At 46.6% G+C, this 25147-nt stretch overlaps 1 protein-coding gene and 1 long non-coding RNA gene across 7 annotated transcripts in view; one reads left to right on the forward strand and one right to left on the reverse strand.

Annotated features, from left to right (window-relative positions):
- The window catches only part of RGS9 (regulator of G protein signaling 9), an 81195-nt gene that overhangs the window by 55129 nt on the left and 919 nt on the right, over positions 1 to 25147 (reverse strand). Inside the window, exon 1 of one of the 6 annotated variants that reach the window (XM_057501646.1) lies at positions 2557 to 2886. The exons of 2 other annotated variants lie outside the window; for them this stretch is intronic. In XM_057501646.1, the coding sequence (XP_057357629.1) occupies positions 2557 to 2847 (291 nt within the window). In that variant the 5' untranslated portion in view covers positions 2848 to 2886. Of the gene's footprint in view, positions 1 to 2556; positions 2887 to 20939; positions 21695 to 25147 lie in introns of those variants that run through there. 3 more of the 6 variants (XM_057501644.1, XM_057501645.1, XR_005027610.2) reach the window with 3 other exon arrangements.
- On the forward strand, positions 16837 to 19131 carry LOC130683598 (uncharacterized). The gene is made up of 2 exons (XR_008997427.1): positions 16837 to 17803; positions 18284 to 19131. It is a non-coding gene; the product is annotated as an uncharacterized LOC130683598 (long non-coding RNA).

The raw sequence follows: 25147 nt of genomic DNA on the forward strand, positions 1-25147 counted from the left end.
CTGCACTCCCTTCCCAAGCACAAGAGATGCCAGGAGCCACAGAAAAGCAAAGCCATCCAACAGAAGGCTTCTCCACATGGCACCCAGAAAGCCAGTCCCGCAGTGAATCCCCAGGGCAGCAGCAACTGGCACTGGCTGGGGTGGTGATCTGGAGGCACAGAGGGGCCTGGGCCAGGGCTAGAACAAGAGGCCACAGGCGCCGGGGCCCCAGGCACCAGTCCACAGTGTCTTCACACACACACACCTGGCACATGCCATTCCCTCTGCCTGGAATGCCCTCTCTCTACCTTCAGTTCTCAGCTCCACCAGGCACATCTGCCAGGCGCTCCCACAGCCTCCATTCTGCCCTACCTCACAGAAAAGCTCACAGCATGTATGTATCACAGCTGGTGAGAGATGACAGGGTGTCCTGATTTTTTCCCGTTCATGGGCTCTCTGACTTCACCTCTCTGAGCTTCAGTTTCCCTCTAAAATGGTGATAATAGCTTCTATCAGACCAGATGAGATAAGGCCCCCACTGGGGACACAGCACACTTCATCGTAGTCACTGACTATTCCACTGAGGAGTCATTCTGTAGTGAATGAGTCACACCCAGGTCCACAGTCCTCTGGTCTGGGTCCTTCTCCGGAAGGCTGGACATCTAGTTCAGGTGGTTCACCTTTAAGAGCCGCCTGGCCAGGCTCTTGAGAGCTGCCCTCAGGAGCTCTGTGACCTGCCTGGGAGCTCAGCCTACACAGACAGACGCCCCTCCCCACAAGGCACAGGGGAGAGCAGTACAGGCAGAGTCCATGGGACAGAGAAGAAAGTGGCTCTGCTCCACGGCACCAGAGAAACGGCCTTCACAGAGCAGAGGCTGCTGAGTGGGGCCTGGGAGGAGGGGCAATGGGAGGCTGGCAGGGGGGAAGGGGAGAAAGGATCTTCCCAGTGGAGGACCCCGAGGCATGAAAGGACACAGGGCTCTAGAAAGGGGAGGAGGTGGTTGAGGCCAGAGCCCCACTGGGTACCTGTGGCTGCTTTGTTTTGTTTCTCTGGAGGGCAGGTATGCAAGGCTAGTGGGAAGCCAAGCTGGAGAGGTGGTCAGAGCAGGCTCCCTAGGGCAGGGCTGAGAAGGCTGGCCTTTCTCCTGTGAACATGGAAGCCAGTGGAGGGTTTCAAGCAGAAGAGATCAGCTTTTGTTTAGGAAAGAAAACAGCACACTTTTGAAGGATATCATGAAGGTAGACAGGCTGAGGTGGAGAATGGGAGGTTGGAGACCAAGATACCAGTCAGAAGGCCAAGGTAAAGAGAAGAGAGACTACCAGGTGAACAGTCATGGTGGAAAAGAATGTCCAAGACTCAGAAAAAAAGGGAATATCTCTGGGCAATCACTCTCCTCCAGAGATGCCCTATCTGGGAGAAGAGGTTAGCCCCACCCGAAAACCCTGGAAGATTTAAGGCCTTCAGAAACCAGGATTTGGTGGTTTCTTCTGCTTAAAGGAACTGCTGTCTGCAGTGTAGGCTCTCAGGTTCTTTCTGAGTGAGACAACATTCCAGCTGTTTTGTGGATGGTCCTCACACCTTTACTGCATGCCACATGCACAAGCTTCTTAAAGTAGGTGGACCGAGCATGGCCACCTGCCCCTGTGTGCCTGGGACTCTCCAGGTTTCAGCACTAAAAGCCCTGGACAAACCAAGACCCCTGGTCACTGACTGCACCAATCCGCTGAGCTCAGGGCAGGGCTCGTATTGTCACAGGGCATTCAGCTAATTCTACTTAGCAAGATAAGCCCAAGAAGGTGGACAGCACACTGTGAAAAGTAGCTGCGGATGGGACGAAGGGTGAGGAAGTGGCCTGGGACATAATCCTGCCCGTCTCTTCCAACTGGTTGACTCAAAAGCCCTGAACAAAACGAGCCACTTCGCCCCAAACACATCACACACAAGGCGTATTCCACCTCCCACACGACCACAGGATGGACACCCTGTGCCTGGCCGCTTGGTCTGAGAAAGCCTGTGCAAAGGATGGGAAAAGGTTCTGACTTGTGCTGCCAGCATAGAAACAGGAGATACACAAAAACACATACTTGAATGAGGAATCTAGGCAAGTGGGGTTTCCCTTTATCCTGCAAATCACACCATTTTCATGGTTGGTGTGTACACACCACGCACACACTTACTCTAAAATACTGCCGTTTTGAATCCGAAAAATGGCAAAAATGTTAATTTAACACCTGGACGCCTTGTAAGAATCCCAGGGCTCTGTCTCAAATCTGACACAGCCTGGGATGAACTGCCTTCTGTCACCCTCCTCTCCCGAGTAACAGGTTGTTTTCCGCTTCCAGCAGACCATGGCCCCTGGCTTCCGATTCCCCACTACAAACAAATTACGAGGAAACCTAATCATTATAGCCTTTAAAAGACACACACAGGGCGGTAAGGCACCAAGCGGCACGAACGGACAAGAGGTGCCCCCACTGCTCGCACGCGCTCCCAGCTCCCCGACATCTCTGCGGACACTTCCCAGAGTTGGGTCCCGGCGCCCCCCCCCAGGGCCCAGCTCACCGGACCTCCCTTACCTTCTGGAGAAATGCCATCCTCGGCCTGTACTGTTGGCCTTGGTGTCGGATTGTCATCCTGGACCCGGCGCGAACTAGAACCAGAACACAAACGGGAGACAGGAGGGGAAGCCCGAGCGGCGGAGCCCGCGCCCCGCACGCGGCCCGGCGTCCCCGCGCAGGTGGGGGCCTCAGGGCGGGCGGGGCGGAGGCTCCTGCGGCGCCCCTCACTCGGCTCGGCACACGCCCCTGGGAAAGCAGCTGGAACGCGCGCCAGCCAATCAGCGGGCCGCGCCGCGGGCTCATTAGCATGCACTGCGCTTGCGCCTACCTGCCGCCAGGGGGCGGCGTGGGACCCCCCCTCCAGGAGCCGCAGGTGGGACCCACGTGGTAGTACCCGCGAGTGGGAGGCTCTGCCGCAGGCAAGCGTTTTACTCTGAGCGAAGTTTTGTACGCAAGTAAGTAAAGCAGCCTCACTAGTAAGCACGGTGGAAAAAACGGCTTCCCCATCCCAGCTCTGCCACTAGCCAGCTGGGCAAACTTGAGCAGGTTTCTTAAAATCTCTGTGCTTCTATGAACACGCACTTCTCCAGAGAAATTCAGATGGCAACAGGCACATGAAAAGATGCTCCACATCGCTAATTATCAGAGAAATGCAAATTAAAACCACAGTGAGTTATCACCTCACACCAGTTAGGATGGCCAACATAGAAAAGATTAGGACCAACAAATGCTGACGAGGATGCAGAGAAAGGGGAACCCTCCTGCACTGTTGGTGGGAATACAAACTAGTTCATAGTGGAACGCAGGATGGAGGTTCCTCAAAAAACTCAAAATAGAAATACCATTTGACCCAGGATATCCACTTCTAGGAATTTACCCCAAGAATGCAGGAGCCCAGTTTGAAAAAGACATGCACCCCTGTTTATCACAGCACTATTTACAATAGCCAAGAAATGGAAGCAACCTAAGTGTCCATCAGTAGATGAATGGATAAAGAAGATGTGGTACATATACACAATGGAGTATTATTCAGCCATAAGAAGAAAACAAATCCCACCATTTGCAACAACATGGATGGAGCCAGAGGGTATTATGCTCAGTGAAATAAGCCAGGGGGAGAAAGACAAGTATCAAATGATTTCACTCCTCTGTGGAATATAAGAACAAAGCAAAAACTGAAGGAACAAAACAGTTGTTTTGGAAGAGAACAGAGAGCAGACTCATAGAACCCAAGAATGGACTAACAGTTGCCAAAAGGAAAGGGACTTGGGAGGGTGGGTGGGAAGGGAGGGAGAAGCGGAATAAGGGGCATTACAATTAGCACACATAACATAGGGGTGGGCACGGGGAAGGCAGTATAGCACAGAGAAGACAAGTAGTGACTCTATAGCATCTTACTACGCTGATTGACAGTGACCGTAATGGGGTCTGTCGTGGGGACTTGATAATGGGGAAAATCTAGTAATCACAATGTTGCTCATGTGATTGTATACTAATGATACCAAAATAAAAAAAATCTCTATGCCTCAATTTCTTCATCTGGAGTAAAACTAAAAATGCGATAATGACATCTCACGGAAGACTTGCTATATCATTTAATGAGATGTGTAAGGCAGGGCTTGGAACTCAACACATGTTTAGAAATGTTAGAGAAAACCAATTACAAGTGGAATTGATGAGATCTTGGTTGATAAAAAAAAGGAAGGAAGTGAAGAAGAAAGAGGAAAGCTGTGGATCCCACCGGGCCAGCTCTCTGGTCTAGGCAGCTTATATTTTATTGTTTTGGTCCTTTGTGTTTTCTTATCTAGAGATATGACCCTCCTAAGTAACCATCAGGGCCATTCCAGTTTGCCATGTGAAGCACCTCCTCCTTGGATGGATATTGATTGTGGCACATAAGATGTTGAAGTTGGAAGAGAACAGAGGGGGCTGCCTCAGGAAGGCACACCGAAGGCCCTTTAAAGCAGTGGTTCTTACCCATATTTTTTGTCACACATATCTGTAAGAATCTGATGAAAGCTACAGACACTTCCTCAAGAAACGCTTGTGTGTGCACACGTGCGCACATTGACACAACACTGTCTCAAGTATGCAAACAATTTCAAGAGGCTCACAGCTGGTGCCCTCTGGCCGCTTTCCATGGACTCCTGATTCAGAGTCCCTCCCGGCTGTGGAGGACCCAGGACCCTACAGGGTCCATCCAGGCAGAAGATCAGAGATCCTGACAAACAAGTTAGGCCACTAAGAAGTATGTTCCTAGTGTCAGCTAAGACCCAAGGCAAGTACTGGAATAGCCTGACTTTCGTATGGAGCCTCTTTGGGGCCTAGTGTTATACAGAACACACACTGGGATCAGCTGGAGCAGATGAACTATGAAGTTTCTTCCAGTTTCAATGTTCCTTAATTCTATAAACCTAAGCAGACAGGAGGTAAGTTCAAGGATGAGAAAAGTTGTTAAATTATTTGGAAGCAAAGGGGCCAAAAATAGCCTTGTGAATTTTTCTGGACCTCAGCAAGGGCAATAGGATAGCAGAGGCCCCAGAATGTCAACCACATTATCAGAGAAATGCAATATGTTTGTGATTTAAATGAATAGGTGAATTAAATCAATCGTGTTTTCCAGGATACTGTCCCCACCATTCTTCTAACAGGCCCTGCTCTCCAAGCAACCACACTGTGACCCACCCTGAGCTCACTGGACCAGGGATGCTGAGCGTGTGACCCTGCAGCCAGTCCCCAGCTCACGATGTGGCCATGATGTGGATCTGCAAAGCTTAGATGAGCTTGTTAGACTATTGCCTTCACAGATGTCAGCTGGACCCAGACGGAGGTAAAGTGAGGGCCAGAGGAAGCTGAGGTCAAATGCAGGCTGATGTTATGAGGAAGCAGAAATGAAAGGTGAGCAGAGGAAGCCAATCTGAAAAGAAAAGCAAACAACCTAAACAGGCTGAGAGCAGCAGGGGGGCCACCAGGCCAGTGGAGAAATTCCTAGGGCTAACCTGGCTCTGTTCCTTTCCAAGGACACATGTATCTTCACAAACCCTTCCACATATATTGAGTCTTCATTTCTTGCAACTAAAGGGACCTAATGTGTAATGTGGTGTTAAAGTGTAGTGACAGTATCCTGGAAAACACGATTGATTTAATTCACCTATTCATTTAAATCACAAACATATTGCATGCCAGGCATTGTGCGATAGTCTGGAATTCCAAGTGGAATATGACCCAGCCTCTGTCTCAAGGAGCTCACACATTAATGATGGAGGAGAATACTTGAACAAATGTTACAAAACAGAATATATATGGAGATCCAGTCAGCACAATACAGAATTTTGTAGAAGGGTGCCTAATCCAGCCTGAGTGGAAGAGAAGATCAGGGGGACTTCCTGGAGGAATCGTAAAGAGAGGGAGTTAGTCAGGTGCAAGGCATAAAGGCAGATGCCTCCCAGAGAGCAGCATAAGAAGAGGCATAGAGGTAACGACCAGCCTGGTTTGAGAGTGGCGACCAGGAATCCAGTGGACACAGGTCCTGAGGCTGGGAAGAGGAAGGTGGGTGTGGATCAGACAGTGGCTGGCTTTGGTTGAGGGGGATGGGATTTGGAGAGCTTGGGTAAGGGATTAAGTGGAAAGGGACAAAAGAGAGCTTTCTGGAATGACAAAAATGTTCTGTATCTTGGTGGGAGCGGTGGTTACACAGGTAAATAAGTTTGTCAAAACTCATCTAACTGTACTCTTAAAATTGCAACATGACATTATATGCAAAGTAAACCCCAAGAGGTGAATATTATCTTGCAATATGGCAGAGGGACATGGTTCTAAAGTGAAATCCTCCCGTGACTCAGGTGAGTGGACAATCCATCACAACCATCATCGGCACTACAGCCATCACAGTCCTCGTCATCACTAACAGATGGGTGTGATTCAGGACCTGTGCTGGGGGCACATTGCTCTCATTGTTCTATGATGTGTCTGCCTGGGCCTGGACCAGGGTAAGCCCCATCCAGCCACAGTGATGTGGTCATCCACACACAGTGCCCTTTAAGACCCAGGCCTAAGGTCACCTCCCAGTAAAGGGTCCAACACCCCTGGTCAACTCAGCAATTTAGTTCAGTCCACAGTGCAAAATGGACTAAGTGAACTGTGCTAAAAAAACATTCCCAGCTCCCACACTGGGAGAGGAGACAGAATCTTTAACAGTTCATTCCAACAGGATAGATGCTTCCACACAGACTTCCATGAAGGGACTTCTCAGAGGTGGGGACATTAAGGGAACCACTCAGGGATGTTGAGACACCCAGAGAACAGCCACCATCACTGAGTCCCAAGGGATGGAGTGCCAGAGCCCTGGTGGAGGGGCTGTCATCTCAGAGGAGTGGATGCCAGGGAAATAAATACACCTGACCCTCCCTCCTCCTGGTACCTCCCATTTTTAGCCCTGACCAGAGGGCAATAGAGCCAGGGTCATGTGGTCTGTTAGGGTCAGCCTCCTGGAGCAGAGAGCTGCAGAGGAGGTGGGAGAGACTTGGGGGACGCAAACTGTGAAACAGCAGCACAGTGGGTTAAATGGTCTTGACAGCCTGGAAGCCCAAAGGGCAGGTCTCAGAGTTGATCCTGTGTCCCCAGGCACTTGGGACAGCTCTGTAACAGCACCTACCACACCTGCGCTGTCTCCCTGCCTGGGACACAAAGCATGTCACATTCATCTCCCTTCCTGGGAGATGCCATACTTCAGTGCCATAGTCTACCCCATTTGCATTTCATGTACTGGTCTGAATTTGTTACAAGTGTGTATTATGTTTGCAATTCAAAATAATCATATAGAGAAAAAACAGCTTGGATGCATGACTGTTTCTTCCTGGCTAGAGAGACAATAGCTCACGAAAGCATATTCTAGTAGGGAAACCAGAAGGCTCTATTTTCCATGCAATGAACACACCAGGCCAGTTGGACAAAATCTCTCTGTGCATCCCTTGGTCAGCTCTAATTCAGCAATAAAGGAAAGTGTGGGTGGAGCACACCCACCCTTCTCCCTGGGCTTCCACCTACTCCACAAAGAAGCTATTTAAACCTCCGGAAGCTGACCACACCTGGTGGCCACACCTGATGGCTGTTTGATGAGGAGTTGGGGGAGATTCTCTGGGAAGTTTTCTGCCTCTTCCTTACCCAGGGATTGCTCAGGAATTATTTTGGCCCAGTGGGGGCCACCAGCTACACCACAAAGTACAGTCATATAAAAAAAATCCTTATCTTTTTATCCTAAATTAAATTGTTTGGATGCATCCAGAGATGGTATTTTTCACAAGAATTGCCAGAGGTAAACATAGGTAAACAGCATATAGGCACATCTTGTCCCCACCCTCCTCCCAAGTCCATGGGGTGCATGTCTATCTGTGGACCAGGTCAGATTGGAACTGTTGAATGGCATCTCTTTTCTGTTAAGAGTGTTATTCTTTTTCATTATAGAACGTTTGCAGCTATGGAGCTGTGAAAAAAAAAAAGGCATTATGAAAAAAGGCGTTTCAAATAGGCTTTGGTTTTAAGACCGTGCTGGGGTTGCAGAGAAGTGCGAAGGCCTCAAGGCACAAGGTGTGCGTTCTGGTGCCTGCTCTGCCTCTGACAGGATGTGTGACTATTTTTAACAGCTTTATTGAGGTATAATTGACCTACACTAAAGGGCACGCATTTAAAGTGTACAATTTGATGAGTGTTTATATATATATATATATATACACACACACACTCATGAAACCACAGCCACACTCACTTCAGGGAACATACCGTTACCCCAAAAAGTTTCCCTGTGCTCTTTGTGGTCCCCCGCTGCTGTCCCCAGGCAGCCACTGATCCACTTGCTGTCACTATAGATTAGCTGGAGCAGTGACTTTGATGAAGTTACCTAACCTCTCTGATCCTCTAGTTTCTTACTAGTAATAGGAAACTATTGGCCTTGGTGAATTCAAAAGTCCCCACCTATGTAAAATCATAGGACTCTAGTATTCTAAGTGTAATAAAAAGCTCCATCAGCCCAAAGCTTGGCAGAGTGGGATTTAGGGCTTCCTACAGAGCAATGCCCCAAAACGGGATTCAACTTGACAGACATTCAAAGGAACTGAGTGTTCCCATGGACATACCTCAACCATTCCTGCCACAAGTGATGGGTGGGTGTGAGGGGCAAAAAGGACCCACTTCAGGAGAAGACAGCCCAGGAAAATGGACTAGTTGGCTCATCCTATTTGTATTAGTCTTGCTGAATTCCCCTTTTGTCAAGCATATCCATCCTGCCAAGGATGCTTAAACCAGATGCACACCAGCTGAGGGTCCTCCCCTGATGCCCAGAAGCCCCGTCTGCCTCAGAAGGAAGGCTTGGGCCCCAGACTCCCTGCCCCACCTCCTGCCTCCAGAAGCCCTCCACTGTCTCTGTGAAGAGCCCAGAGGGCAACAGAGAGCCAGTGCCTTTTGTAAGGCGTTCCCAAGCAAGGGATTTTCCAAAGTTCAGGCCCCTTCTGCTTCTTCCCTTGGTTTCCCCAGGAACAACAATGTCTGGAAATGTACAGGACATGATGCAAAGAAAATTAAAACATCATTCCCTGCAGGAATTCATTTTAACATAACTTCCACTTTACTGAGATGCTGCTTTGAAAGATCTACTCTGTCCATGTTCATTGCTCATTTCTCTTTGCTCCCCATGTGTGGATCTAATTTTGCTTTCTCTCTTCTCTATCTCTTCCCTTGATAGATCTAGATGATTGATGGATGGATGGATAGATAGATAGATAGATGGGGAGACATAGATGGAGAGATGTCTGGTTATATCACCTGTACCTTGGGAAGTTGTTCTGCTCTGTCTCTTTCTCTCTCTGGTGGACAGCCCTTTTGGGTTCGAAATTCAATCCACTTTACAGATTTCAAATTTGGTGCTTTGAAAAATACATAAAACTTTAGGGGAGGATGGAATAAGGAGTGACTGCTAATGAGTATGGAGTTTTTTCTTGGGGTAATGAAAATTATCTGAAATTAGCAGTGATGGTTGCACAACCTGATGAATATATTAAATCCACTGAGTTGTACACTTTCAAGGATGAAGTTTATGGCATGTGAATGATACCCCGATTTTTTAAGTGCAAACTCAATTAATTTTCCCAAGGTATTGAAATTATAACACCCCACCCTTTCTCAAAAATCTCCAGTGGCTCCTGATCACCTCCCTGATAAAGTTCATTCTTCCATAGTCCAGCCCAATCTGATCCTCCAGCCATTGTGTCACCGCTCCTCAATATGAAATATCTTCTAGCCAGGCCTGAAATCTGCTTTTTCTCTAGCACGTGTGGATTTTCTCACCTTCAGGCCTTTTCTCTTGCCGCTTGTTCTGCTGATAATCCCCTTGTCCATTTTTTTGACAAATGAAATCCTGTCTCTGCTGACCCTGCTTCAGAACCCAGGTCAAGTGACTCTGGGGGGATGGCTCCCTCCCCTTCATTCCCTTGGCACTGAGTTTGTGCCACACATGTGGAATTTTCCATGCATGACTTTAGGTTGTAGATAGTTGTTGCATATCTTAACATCCCCTCCTAATCGATGAGTTTCACCCAGGGATAAGGGCAGCCAGTGGCTTATAAACAGGAATTCCTGGGTTTTGTCTTTGGTTTTGATTTTGGTAGATCTGATCTGTGGTGTTGCCAGTTTCTGTGGTGTAAACATTCCTACTAATGTGACATTACCAACCAGAGAGTCACTGGATGGAAGCTGAAGGTCCTTCTAGATCTGTTAGATTCATGTTGCAGCAGCAAAGATTGCTAAGGATTAGCAAAACCTGAACTGAGACATAGTTACATAAAGAGCAATTAGAACTCAGCAGAAAAACTTCATAGCAACTAGAACTGCGCCATAAACTAAATAGTTTCTCATGAGTCAGGGAACTGGGTGTCAATGGAGTGTTCATAGCTTAACTGGCCATAGTGTCAGATGTCACAGGTGAGATTACCCTACACTCAGGGGTGAATTAAATGCCCCTGTTCATCTCTTCCAACTCTAAGAATCTTTGAGTTTCAGGTTGTGTGGCTTCCAGAGAGCCTCACATGGCAGAGGGATGGGGGCTAATACCACTCACCCAGTAGCACCCTCCAAGCCTAGGCAACCACCCATTAGGGTTTCCTGGATGGCCTTCCCCCTCGGTGCACCTACTGAAGCCTGCCCCCTTAACCCCTCTCCATTTTGCACTGTATATGTGCATTTTTGTACATGAATACTGGGTGCACAGGGTGGTATCTGATATCTTGAGCATAGATTTAATCTCTCTGCAGGTGATGGTCATTCTCCTGCTAATCCCCAATGGATTCTAAGGAAGCAGTAATTCAGGAAGTCAGCCTTAGGTACCAGTCCATTGCTGGAATTCATCTGTTCACTACACGAGAGCAAGTCAAGGGACAGGAAGAAATGGAGTCTAGAATCCCGAGGGGTCAAGTCATTTTTGGTAAGAAAATCATTCTAGCTTCATGTTCTCTCTGTTTCCCTTTTGTTTACCCTTTAGGATTTATTATATTTTTATTAATTGTTCCAACTTTCTCTGCTCTATTAAAGAATATTCAGTTTTGTTCAACAAACCTTTATTAGGTACCGTTTCTGGGCTGAGAACTGTGTTAAGCCCCTGTAGGGGCCAAGGGCAGGTTGCTCCAAAATGTGCCACTTCAGGATAGTGATTATTTTAAATTAAAACCACTGGAGAAATTGCCAGTGCAGAAGGGCTTCTCTTACCCTCCTCTGCCCCACCTGAAACCAGGAACTAGATCTCCTATGGGAAAGGTACCCTCACTGCACCTGGAGGGTAGGTAGAAGGTCCCCTTATCACCAGAGACAAGGAATTCAGAGCTGAGAAATCTGCATAAACAAATTTGTTAATTTTTTAAATCAATTTCCAGTCCAAATGCTATTCAGAATTCCTTACTAACTGAAGCTCCCAAACATAAGTTTTTTTGTCTTGTCAATTGCTCTCAAATGCATTATCTTTGTCCAAAATGTATAAAAACTCCTTGCTTTGGTCATATCTTTGAGTCTCAATTTCATTGTTGAGACTCTGTATGTTGGTAACTAAACTTTGGGGTTTTTTTCTCCTGTTAATCTGTCCCATGTTAATTTGATTCTTAGACCAGCTAAAAAATAGCGTTGAAGGGTAAAGGAAAATTCTTCCTCCCCAACCCGCCTATGGTGTAAAGGTGGATAAGATAGGGTTCTGCCTTTAGGGTATTTCCAGGAGGAAAGAACACTATAAAATATAATTCTGAGATAATGTAGTACATGACCTTGGAGTATATGGAAAGCAAAAAGAATAGAGAGGAAACAGGGTAAGAACTTGCTCAGAGGAGATGATAATGGTGTTATTGTATATCTGCATCATTCTTTAGTGCTCAGTACAACCCTGTTGGGGGTGTATTAATATCCCCATTCAACAAATGAGTAAACCAAGACTCAGAGAGGATAAATAACAAGCTGAAGCTCCAACACCTAGTGAGCAGCAGAGCCAGGATTGGAACAAGGATAACCTGGCCTCTGACTTCATACCTTGCCTCCAGTGCAGGACGGAATATTCTGATTGGCCGGGCTTGGGTCACGTGCCATCCACGGAAGTAGATTGAGAGCTAGGTGGTTTCCCACAGAAAAATCATAGGTTAAAATCAGAAAAAAGAAAACTGGACCCTGGGCAAGAAAAATCAACAGTTGTCTATTGTGGAATCACTTCAGAGAGGCAGCTTTCCTTTCTCTTGGATTACTTGCTTGGGATAAATTCTCTACAGATGGTATCTAAATTCATCAGAACATGAACATGTTAGATGTCTTTTGACACAGAATGACAACTAGTTTTTCAACAGGATTGCATGTTTACATTCTGTTTGCCCAGAATGAACAAATTTCACCACACCCTTATTTGTGTTGGATACTGTTACGTTTCTTTTCTTTCTTGTTACATAAATTAACTTAATATTATCTAGCAATGTTTCAAATGGTGGCGCTTTCACTGGTCTCTCAATTCCTTCAGTCTTCTGATGGCCAACTTTACTGTGACAGCGGACTTGGCGTTGCAGGTTCAGGTACCACCAGCTACTCTTTTCACGCAGGAACCACAAAGCCAGATTCCCACAGCTCATCTCTTCATCTTGGTTTTGCCACAAAGGAGCAAGTGTACGTGGCATGCTGGCTTACCTCAATTGTCTTCACCATTTTCCTGAGGGAGGCACCACAACAAGTTCTCCCACCTTTTAGTACATTTAGCCACGTCGCCACCAACTAGGTACAAGCTGAGAGAGGCTATTATTATTTTTTCTAAACCTAGGCAATTCTAATTTTACTAGACTCTGTATTTATATTTGCATTATTTTCCCTTTCTCTTTTTAGAGCAGAAAATCCTAATAAGAGAGTGTATAAAAGTTGGTTAACACGAACCTCCGAATCAGCAGATGAGCCAGTTGGGGCCCTGGGGGCTGAAGGGAAGGACAGGTGTGTCCATTCATCCCTGCAGTGTTAGGGGACAGGAGGGCTGGGTCTGTGAGAAGAGACAAGAGCAGCAGGTCCAGCCTCAACCTGGGGTTCAAGTTCAAAAGGTACTTCAAATGTAAAACCTTTATTATTTTTTTAATTACTTAGGGTCATTTCAGCTGTGTTGTTGCATGAAAGTTAGCCTTCACGTCAATATGTGCGTGTAGACTAGAACACTTGAGAAGTTTTGGGGTGCCCTATTGTGTTCTTATATCTACATTTTTCTAAATCGTGATAAGGGCAATTTCTTATTTTGCTCTAGTGCTGCCAGGCACACACAGCTGTAAAAGGGTAGGAAAGCATCCCGGAGACGCTGCTGGACCCTCTACTCCTACGGGCCCCGCGACCCCCTTTACTTCCCCATGTACAGCAGCGAAGAGCCCGAACCATAGAGATGCAGAGCCCTGCCAATTCCTAGAGAGGAAACGCAGGCTCCCGGGAGGCGACTTCCGCTGGCGGCCCACTTCCGGCCCCGCCCCAGCCGGAGCGCCGCGGGAGTCGGGTTACAGGCTGCATCTGTCGCCTCTTTCTGGAGACTCTTGGGAGGCGAGCCAGGTGGACGCGATTCCCGAACGCCCGGGGGGCGAGGAGGCAGGCCTCACGGAGGGGCGCCATGAAGGCGTGGCTCCGGGGTTTCGTTTCCCTGGAGTGATAACTAATCGAGGCCAGTTGTGGCCCCCAGAAAATAATGGTGACATCCCAATTCAAAAATACGTAATTTAGGGCCCACTTTCGTGTATCTGAGGGAACAACTAACTTGCTCGTTTGAATAATAATAGTCAAGTAACTATAACAAAAATGTACCTTAATATTTAATTATGGCCAGATATAAGAGAGTGGAGTTAGGCCACTGAGGGGGAACGATGGCCCTAAAGAAGATTGGGGTGAAAGGGGAACATGCAGAGTGGAGTCTGCAAGGAGGGGAGGTTCCGGGGTGGAAGAGGCCGAAATGCCCTTCCTGTAGGACAGGAGGGTGAAGGCTTAGCATCAAGCTCTGCCAAGGAGAAATGGGAACTCAGGATTTTAGATGATTATCATTATCCTGGCCTGGGTTCGTTGTCTTCCAGGGCAGTCACCTGCACAGGCACCAACTGCCAAAACCTTTAATTCAACTGCCCTCAATTCTAAAGTGACGATAATGCCTGCCATCCTGTCCTACTGTGTGGAATTGTACAGTGGTATATGTTCTTTTGTGAAACGGATTTACCTTCTATGACACTATTTTATGTGACTGTCAGGGAATATTTCATATAAAGAAGCTTTTACCATAATGTGTCCCTGCGGAAAATAAAAGATGGGCAAATACATTGAGGATTTGAACTCTAGTCTCTTAGCACAGGTAATCAAATATTAAATTGTACTGAGGAGCCCTGTAGTAATGGACCTCACTTTATATCTTTATATAGCCTGGTGTTTCTCAAGCTTCTGACCACAGAAACTTTAGAGTAACACCCTACTAATATCTCCAGCTGGGTTTTTCCCAGAAAATATTTTGGGAAATGTTGACCCAAAGAAATGATTCACCTGGGCACAGACCTGCTCAAAAGATATTTCAGAGCTACTTTTTTGAAAATTATCTGACTGGATTCCAGTAAGCATATTTTCAGTTTTGCAAATGTTAAAATGGTCTATAATTAATGAAGCATTACAAGCCATATAACATTTAGAAAAAGAAGTGAATCCTCTTTGCCTTTCCTCCTACATATGTGATGGACAGTGGATAACATCTCAGTATCATTGAACAAATATCAATATATAATTGTAATGGGAAGAATTGTTCCAAGTGGAAATGCTACAATTCAGGGTTTCTTAATGATAAATCCAGGGAATTTTTGTTCATGCACTTCTAGAGTGATCTACTTGAATATGATAATTAATGTTTTCCCCTATAAGTAGAATGTAGCTAAAAGCCATTTAAATATGTTGTCGGTATGCATTAGGTGACATTCACTGGGAACTTGCCCTAACATTATAGAATAAAAGTTAGAACAAGGAGTGTCTTGAACTTCATTCAAGATCACTTAGTTACTAAAGTAACAAGAGAAACTCTTAATGAGGTACTTCCACATGTTTGGCACAAACCTCTGTCAAGGAACGTTTTGAAGTGATTTACTAGTATGTTAATAAGCTTGCAGTGTCAAGCAACACCTGCCAAAGAATGACAGCAACAACACATTGGAGGGCCTTGCTCCCGTGCCTGGTCCTCCAATCTGTAGGGCCAGAAACCTTGCCTCATTAGTTTGCACAGTGGTAAGTAGGTTCCGTAAGACACACTAATGCTAATAAAACTCAAAAGGGACTGATGTATAAACCAAGAGTGTGAGTTCATCCCGTTCTAGTGAAAAATATGTCAGCTGGATCATTTTACTTGCCAATAGTGTGTTCCTTGTTGAAGAAAGATCTACATTGTTGTCCAGATTTTTATATATATGATATATTACATCGGAGACACAAGGCATGGGATCAGAAGAAGGAGAGTGATATTCAAGCTTAATGGCATCAGGTGCCTTCACTCTATGGATGTACCTATCAGGTGGGCTAGATACTCATTCTCGTGGAGGAAAAGCACTCACTCATGGTGCTAGAAACGAGATAAGTCATTTTGTCTCTTTGAACATCCCTTTCAGAGGTGCTTCCACAAGCTAGAGCATCATGCAATTGACTTGGTTTAAGCTTTTCTGTTTTCAGGCCCTATCCAGCTGTGCCTCCTTGAAGTTGCAACCAGGTCACCAAGTTTGGATTTGGGGTTTCCACAGTCTCTTGGGTCCTTTCTATTGATGACTGATTTCATTCTATATATATTTGGTCTCTTTCTAAATGGAAATACCTGGGTTCTATTGTTTGAAACCTCAGGAGCTTCCCCAGTAAAATCTGAAACTGGCCCCTGTAGGCAGAAGGCAAAGAAAATGAAGAAGCAGAAAACTCCAGCTTAATAGGCGGTAGGTTTAATAAGTAAGGGATCTTACAGACGAGGCTTGTCGTAGGCAGCTGCAGTACCAGGAAATTGCACCCACCCACCAGAATCTTAAAGTTTATAGAGAGGCCTTAATGGGGTTCAGTCACACATACCACCCAGAAGGTCTCAACACCACATTGCTCTCTCCAGGCTGTGTCCTTGAAAATGGCTCCCATTATGGAAACGGTGGGCAGAATATACACCAAAGACAAGGGGCAGGTGAGGAGCCTCTGATTGCCCAGGTCCTGCTCAATGGTGAACTGGTGCTCATGTCCTCCCAATAACCTCCAACACCGATTTACCCCACCAAGAACCAGGACCTGTATTCATGTATTTAATAATCTCCTTTCCTCTGTGACACTGTACTTGAACATCTAATATCTAATAAATAAACTGAATCTGTGACTTAAGAATATCCCCCCCACACACACACACGCACAAAAGCCAATCCTAGATGGCTTCACCAGCTAATTCTTGCAAATATTTAAATATCACTCTTACACAAACTCTTCAGGGAACAGAAAAACAAACTCTTTGTATGTGGCCAACAGAGCCTTGATAGAACATTAGACTAGGACATTACAAAAAGGAAAAATTACTGCCTAGTCTTTCACATTTTGGTATAATAAAATCTAAATATTTGGCCTTTGCCCAGGTTCGTGACGCACAGTTCCAAACCCCGTGGAGTCTCAGGAGCGATGAGTGTCCCTCATATGCTGAGATGACTGGTGGCTGAAGGCTCTTAGCACTGCTCACCAGAAACGGGCATTTCTGGAAGGGTGGAACTTTCAGCCTCATCCCCTAACCTCTAGGGAGGGGAGAGGGACTGGAGATTGACGGGGCCAATGATTTAATCATCCATGCCTACATAGTGAAGCCCCTATAAAAACCCCTAAATGAGAGTGTCAGGGTTGGTGAACATGTCACAGTGCCAGGAGGGTGGTCTCCCTGGAGAGGTCGCAGAAGCTCCAAGCACACCCACACCCTGTACCTTGCCCCGGGCGTCTCTTCCATTTGCCTGTTACTAAATTGTATCCATTATAATGAATTGGTAATATTTAAGTGAAGTGCTTTCCTGAGTTCTATATATCATTCTGGTGAATTATTGAACCTTGGGGTTAGGGGGTGCTGTGGAAGCCCCTGATTAACAGGCAGTCATCAAAAGTACTGGGGGTGGCATCTGAAGAGGACGTGGTCTTGTGGGACTGAGCCCTTAAACCTTTGGAGTCTGATGTCAACTCCAAGTAGTCAGTGTCAGAATTGAATTGAATTGTTGGACACCCAGTTGGTGTCAGAGAATTGGAGGAGGAGGGGACTTTACTTGTGAATATATATAGATGCAAAACCCTAAATAAAATATTAGCAAATAAAATCAGGCATCCAACCAGGGTTTATTCCAGGAATGCAAGGGTAATTCAATATTCCAAAATCAATCAAGATAATTCATCACATTAGTAGAAAAAAAAAATCATTAAACCATCTCAGTAGACAAATAAAAATGATGACCTCAAGGAAAGCAGTTTCAAGAAGTGACACTGAATTCATCTTGCCTTCCTCTTGCCCCCTGGGTTCTCTCCCTCCGGTTTGGGTTAATTTGTAGAAAATGGTAGTTTGTTTCAGGCCTGGCCTGAGCCATAGGCTATTTCACTTGTTATGTTGCAAGGGCCCTTGATTCTGTAATCACAGGAGCCTCTGGCTCTGCATTTTGAACCATCTCTGGTTCTGCATGTCTTTTCCTGATGCTTCAATTGGAAGACAAACCAGAAGGAAGCTGGTAAAAAGGTACTATCGATGATGACTGCCCTTGTAAGGTTCACCATGTAACTTATTCACTATGTAAGAATTTGTTCTCCATGTAAGAACTTGTTTGTTATGCTTCAGAAGATTGGAGACTGATGAAAATTAGGCTTGGGGTGGATTAATGATTGTGCATTGAGCATTGACCTCCCTATACAGAATTTTATTGTTGTTAACAACCACTTGATCAATAAATATGAGAGAGGCCCTCACAAATATATATATATATATATATACACACACACTTCCAATTGTAAAATAAATAAATAAATAAGTAACTGGGATGTAATGTATAGCATAAGGAATATAGTCAAAATATTGTAACAACTTGGTATGGTGATAGCTGGTACCTAGAATTATCATGTATATAAATGTTGAATCACTGTGTTGTACACCTGAAACTAATGTAATACTGTGTGTCAACTACCCTTCAATAAAAAATAATTATCTAAAAAAAAAAAAAAGGTACTATTGAACAATCAGTTACTGCACCACGTCTCTGGTAGGTACTAGAAGAACAAATAGAACAAATATGAACCAACATCCTGGCAAACTAAGCAACTTCATCAAAGGTTCCACTGCAGATCAATGGCAGGGCTGAGATGTGACCCTAGTCAGTCTGGTTCCAGAATTCATACCCTTAATCATTCTGTCACTAACTCGACCTGTACATAAGCCAATCTCTAAGTATCTAAGTATCAAATAGACATACGGTTCATGTGCCAGGAAAGCACAGAGGGAAGAGATTAGTTCTGACAGGGGTAGGCTGGTTCTGGAAGGCTTTTAAAGATCCTTCTTTAAACTGGGGCTTAAAAGATGAAGATTTTAACTGACAAAAAAGGAGAGTGTATTAGGAAACACTGAGTTAATGCTGCAGCAACAAAGGTTTCACACAACAAAGATTGATTAGCATTGTAAATTCATGTGGGGCAATATCCAGGACTCCCTCAACGTCCTGACCCAGGGATCCCAGCTGCCACCCATGGCCTCTCATTCCATCACATGCTTTCAGGGTCTCGATGCAGGGGAAGAGACAAAAATACAGAGAATTCCAATCTCAGTCCAATGCTTTCAGCCTGGAAGCTACAGTTATCACTTCTACTGGTGGCCCATGGGTTCTAAGAGAGCACGGGACTACCTGGTGAGTATTTATTGCCTCTGCCACAGAGAAAGGGGCATTCCAGACAGGGGCTAACGTGCAAAAGTGTAAAAGGATAAAAATGCACAGTATGTGTGGAGAAGAGCAAATAAACCTAGGACCCAAGAGGCCTTGAAAGCCATTTCATATGTGTATTAGTCTGCTCGGGCTGACACAACAAAAAACACAGGCTGGGTGGCTTAAAGGGAAATTAATTTTCTCGTAGTCTGAGGGCTAGAAAGTCCAAGATCAAGGTGCAAGCAGAGCTGTGTTCTTCTGAGGCCCCTCTCCTTGGCTTGCAGATGGCTGTACCTCTGGGTAGAGCTCCCGGTGTCCCTCCGTGTGCCCTAAACTCTTCTTATAAAGACACCAGTCAAATTGGATTAGAGCCCATGTTAGCCTCATTTTAATTTAATCACTTTTTTAAAGGCTTTATCTCTGTTATACACTGAATGTTTATGTCCCCCCAAAATTCATGTTGAAGCCTTAATCTGCAGTGTGACTATATTTGGAGATGGGGCCTCTAAGGAAGTAATTAAGGTTAAATGAGGTCTTACAGATGGGGCCTTGATCTGATAAAATTGGTGCTTATAAGAAGAGACACCAGAAAGCCCGCTCTCACCTCCTCTTTCTGCACATGCACAAGAAGGTCATGTGAGGACCCCGTGGGATGGACACTGGGCGCCCCACCCAGAGGGACAGCCATCTGAAAGCCAAGGAGAGAGGCCTCAGAGGAACGCAGCCCTGCTGGTACCTTGATCTTGGACTTTCCAGCTTCCAGAACTGTGAGAAAACAAATTTCTGCTGTTTTAACAATGCAGCCTATGGCATTTTCTTATGGCGTCTCAAGAAGACTGAGACAGTCTCCGAATACAACACGTTCTAGGGTACAGGTAGTTAGGGCTCTGACATATGAGTGTGAGGGAGACTCAATTCAACCCACAATGACTGGCAACTGGAAGCTCTCAGAGAGGGGCACCCAGCAGGCCTTGTTTTATTGATGGTACCAAAAAGAATGGCAGGCAGAGGCGGGAGCCTGGTAAGCTGGTGACAGTGACAGTCGGGCAGCAGCAGTGAGGACCAGAAAACGGGGACTAGAGGCAGTGTAGATGGGGACTCTTGTCCTTGGTGACCAGATAGGGTTTGGTGAGGGAAAGAGAACAGGACTCCAAGGTTTCTAGCCTCCCTGCCAAGCAGACAGTGGCATCAGTATCCCAACAGGAGACGCAGAAGGAGGAGCCTGTTTTGGCAGAGAAATACTTCAGTTTGGGCCATGCCGCTGGAACATGGAAGAAATGTCTAGACCACTGGAAATCCAGCCTCCTGCTCCAGTGAGTGAGGAAGGGTGTCCCAGGATGAGGGGGCAGCATAAGCAAGGCATGGAGGCAAGAAACCCCAGGTACGTGCAGACAACTGCAGGCACTGTCAGCAGGCCGCTTCCGCTGCCTGTTCCGCTCCCCCTGAGGGCCTGTCAAATGCAACCAACACCCCGAATCCTGCCAGCCAAGTCAAGAGCCATCCCAACGGATTGCTCCTTCTTAATTGAACTGTTTCAACCTGGCAGTAGCTACTTTCCTGCAATTCATCGTAATTCTCTGTAACCGTGTGTGAGCGCTCGGTTCACAGAGCCCTTTCACACGCATGAATATACCTGTGGTCTGAATGGGACCACTGGTTTTCCCAGCTGTCTCTTCTCTATGTCAGCTGTGTGACCCTGGGCCAGTTATTTAACCTCTCTGAACCTCAGTATTTTCATTTATTGGGGGGTTGGGGGGGAATGTAATATGTGCTCCATATATTTTGAGGGTAGTGATGAGGATTAAATGGAAACACTGAGTGTGAAACATTTACAGAATCTCTAAGGCCCTATAGGAATGGTGACAGCTAAGGTGAGAGTGGTAGACATAGAAGTTATCATCACAATATACCCTTTTCAGACCAGTCAATAAAGCCACATGAGAAAAACTCGGCTAGACAACCCGATCCAAAGAGAGAGATTTAATCAAATGCTTCTTATGGATCCAGTCCTATGATTGCTACAAATAAACAGCATCATCTTTGTCCCCTGGGAGCTGGGGTGGCAAAGCATGGAGATGGATTAATACACAGCACAGGATAAAGTGTGCCCACGTGGGTCATATAGATCCGAACTACACAAGAGCTCAAAGGGAGCAAAGATGGAGATGGAGGAAGTGGACTTTGAGGGGAGCCCACGATGTGGCCAGGTAGAGAGGAGGGAGGGGTACACTGACCTGCCTGCATTGGAGGGAAAGCAGGGGAGCCCTGAACTGGAAGAATTCTATCTGCCACCTTCCTCTCAGACAGCCTGGCCCTAAATCTGGAAGGCCCCCACCTTCCCAAGGAGGGAAGGAGTGTGAGACAGTGCCCTTGGTCGAGTCTGGGGGCTGAGATTTCCTATCTCAGTCTGGTGCTAACCCAGCATTTGCAGCTGAACCGCCACCTCAAGAAACAGCCAGGATCAGGAGCAAGGTCAAGGCCACTCTGGGCACAGCGCCAGCCACTCAGCCAGCCAGGGAGACTGGTGGGGGCCCAGGCAGCGCCCGTGGCTCCTAGTGCAAGACAGACGACATGCTTCATCTGCACGGACACTTTCTTGGATCACAGAATTGTTCTGGAACAGAAACTATTCATTTCAGCTCCATTTGGGGCTGCAGTCCTTGGCCTTCAGTAATGTTGGGGCCTGGCAGCATCTCAGGTCACTGGGTGAGCCGAGCAGCCTGCAGCAATAAGAGGAGCAAAGAGATGTCCCCAGCGGGGTGTTGGAGGGGGCAGGAAGGTGGCCCCACTTCTCATGGACACAGCCAGGGGAACCCAGGCTGCCAAGTCATTCCTGGCAGCAGCCACTGTCCCTTCTTTGACAACACATACACACACCCTGTTATGCTAGTTTCTAATGACAGGGCTTAAAACTCCTTTCACTCGTAACTTTTCAGGTTATAAATAACTTTTACAGAAGATCCTATACGTCACTGGATGAAGCGACCATCTTCTTGGTAGAGAGTCAAGTGAGCTAAACAGTGGATGGAGGATCTCACTGCTTTGCCAGTTAGACACTTCACCTTCTCTGATAAAATATCAGCAGGTTCATTCCTTCCCCGTGTGTGAAAAATAGATTTATATTAATCTATGAAGAATTTGTAGCTAATCTTTAGAAGAGATCAAGAACTATTTTTAAAGACACAAAAAAGAGAAGCAGATTTCTTTCCAGCAGGGAGGCCCCACTTTGTACAAAAGAAGGTTTTACTGAGAGGGGGTGAACATGTGTGTGACCCATATGTTTTTAAGGAGTTGCTATGGTCTGAATGTTTGTGTCCCCCCAAAATTCACATGTTGAAACTGTTAGAATAAAAAGTAGATCAGCCTTGAAAATTTCCTGAGCTGACAAAAACAGTTTAGTCATACAAATGGTGCTTAATTTAGCTGACTTTAGCTAACATGACCTGGGTCCCTTCTTGCCTATGTCTTGGGAAATCATTAGCAAAACCCAAATGTTTCCCATGGTTGATATAAAGTAAGCACTGGCCAATTCCCTAGCACTGAAGAAAATTTGACTATTGTAACCAATATTGTAATATTGTAACCAATCACGGTTATGAATAAACACTCACTGACTTCTCACTCTGTAAGCTACTTTATAATAATACATCCCTGAGTTTCATTTCACGTTTTGGTCTGAATGCTCCAGTTTGCAAACTGTCTTTTTGGTGTGTGCACAATAAATTTTCACTAATGACTATGTCTGTGATTCACTGGTTTTACTTTTTTCACTCCTGAACTAATCCCCAAGGTGATGGTCTCAGGACATGGGGCCTCTGCGAGGTGCTTAGGTCATGGCAGGGAGGGGGTTCTCCAGAGTGGGATTAGCACCCTGACAAAATTGCTGCCTGGCCCCTTCCACCATGTGAGGGCCCAGCAAGCCGTCTGTGATGGGAACGACAGCCCTCCCCAGAACCCACCCATCCTGGCACTCTGATCTGGGACTTCTGGCCTGCTGGACTGTGGGAAATGAATTTCTGTTGTTTATAAGCCCCCCAGTTCTTGGCATTTTGTTACAACAGCCTGAGCGGACTAAGACAGGAATCTTCCCTTTAGGGTACAGAATAATTTTCCTCTAACCTTTTCCCATGTAAATTCGCATAAGTGATTCCCTTAAAAAAATTATAATAGATCTGAAATGCAAAAAATTCGACTGACTCCTAGAGCATCGGGTTGATGACCTTGGCCATCTCCTTGTCTTCAAGAGAACCCTGCCACCAAGAACAAAAAGTCTCCCTCGATCTTAAGGCTCTCCAGAAAGAGTGCTGTGGCTCCTGGGGCCTTTCCCCGGCCCCCGCCCCCACCTCTGTGTCCTGTGCACGTCCCTCCCGAGGTTTCTCCTTTCATCAGACACGGTGAAGACACGGTGAAGACCCCCGACCCTTCCCCACACTGCCACCCCCAGCCCCCTCCCACACACGAGCACACAGCTGACCAGACAGACCACAGCTTCCCAGCTCTCAGAATCCTGACTTCCCCACAGCGATTTCCTGAGGCCACAAACAAATGCTGTAAGAAAGAGGTTATCAGTGGCCTGCTGACCTCACAGCAGGCCCGGCCTTTCCTTCTCAGATTCCAGCTGACTGAGGTGTGACAACAAGCATCTCAAAGAATCCACACTAAGCATCACTAAACGTATCAGAAAGAATTGGCTTTGTATCCCGCCCTGGCGCTCACGTGAAGTAGCTGTCACTCTCCGTAAGGCCTCAGGGAGTGGAGCGTTCCTATCAAACCGGAGAGGGCTCCCTTTGCTGTGTGAGGATGTAATAGTGACCCGAACTGCTGGGCTCTCCTTCCTAGTAGGGGCCCCCATCCCAGCCACAGCACTGCCATTCACTGTCCAAATGCCCAAGTCCCATGTGCCCTCTTAGCTGTGTCTAGCCTCAAAATTCCCTTGTTTTTGTTAAATTCTCAATAACCGCTGAAAACCATTCTCAAGTCATCCAGAACCTCCCTCCAGAAACAGGATTGCCTATTGGCCATCATCATCTTGTTCTGATCAACAATGGCTCACAGTAGATCCAGAGCCAAATGCAAGTCCCTCCCCATGTGCCAGCCTTCTCCTCGCACACCATCTGCCTCAAGACCACACTCACATCCTTCAGGACCCAGCTAAACCACCACTAAACCTTCCAGAATCCTTTCATGACAGTCCACCCAGGACAAAGTGAATGTCCCCACATGTGGGCTCTTCCTCTACCTGCAGGTGTCCATTGTGACATGCCACTGGGTTGGTGTATGTGGTTGTCACCTCCTACTAGACTAGAAGCCACTTGAGGACAGGTGCTGTGTCTCCAATGTCTTTATTATCCCAGCACCAACAATATCTGGCACACAGTAGGTGCTCCATAAATGTCTGTTACATGGAGGATGTATAAATGATACAAACAAATCTAAAGCCACCCAACCCTCATTAAGACCCCTAGTCCTTACAGTCCTTATCCAGGCCCAGCTGTTTCCCGAAGTGGAAAAGGAAAGCATTTCAGAGGGCTTAGCCCTAGAAGGTCAGGGTTGCCAGAACATAGGAGATCATAAGACAGAAGTGGGAGAGAGCCCCGTGGGTGCCAGTGGCCCCAGCAGGCTGCCTAGCCAGGCCACTCAGTCCACTGTGCGTCATCGGCTAACTCCCCCCAGGCAAAGCTTCTGGACTGTGGACTTCCCACTTCTTTCCACGTCTTAAACAAGGACCTCTCCCTGGTGGGGTGCCAATCACCACGCCTTGCAACAGAAACTAGAGGCAGCAGTAGCATGGCTGGTGAGCCTGTCCACCCAGGGTTGCACCAGGCCTGAGATGGGGGCATAGGAGCCACAGGAGAAAGAAGGGCCCTCTGCCCATCACCATCACCTTCCTACCCAGCCCTATGACAAGCCTGTCCTATCCCAGGCAGCTGAAGCAGTGGGTGCAGGCAGACCCTGAGTGAATTCTCTTAGCTCAGGGAGAAGCAGACATCCTGTTCTTCCTCTCGCACATATCAGAGTGATCCTTGAAAGTTGAATCTGACCACCTGCTCTATATTCCTCAGTGTCTTCTTTTGGGAAAAACTGGACCACTTTTGAAAGGCACAGGAGATCTTTCTGAGCCATCCTAGCCTGCCTGTCCGGTCTCACACGTGTATAATAATCTCAGCAATGGC

The sequence above is a fragment of the Manis pentadactyla genome, chromosome 4 (assembly GCF_030020395.1).
Source record: "Manis pentadactyla isolate mManPen7 chromosome 4, mManPen7.hap1, whole genome shotgun sequence".
Taxonomy (NCBI): domain Eukaryota; kingdom Metazoa; phylum Chordata; class Mammalia; order Pholidota; family Manidae; genus Manis; species Manis pentadactyla.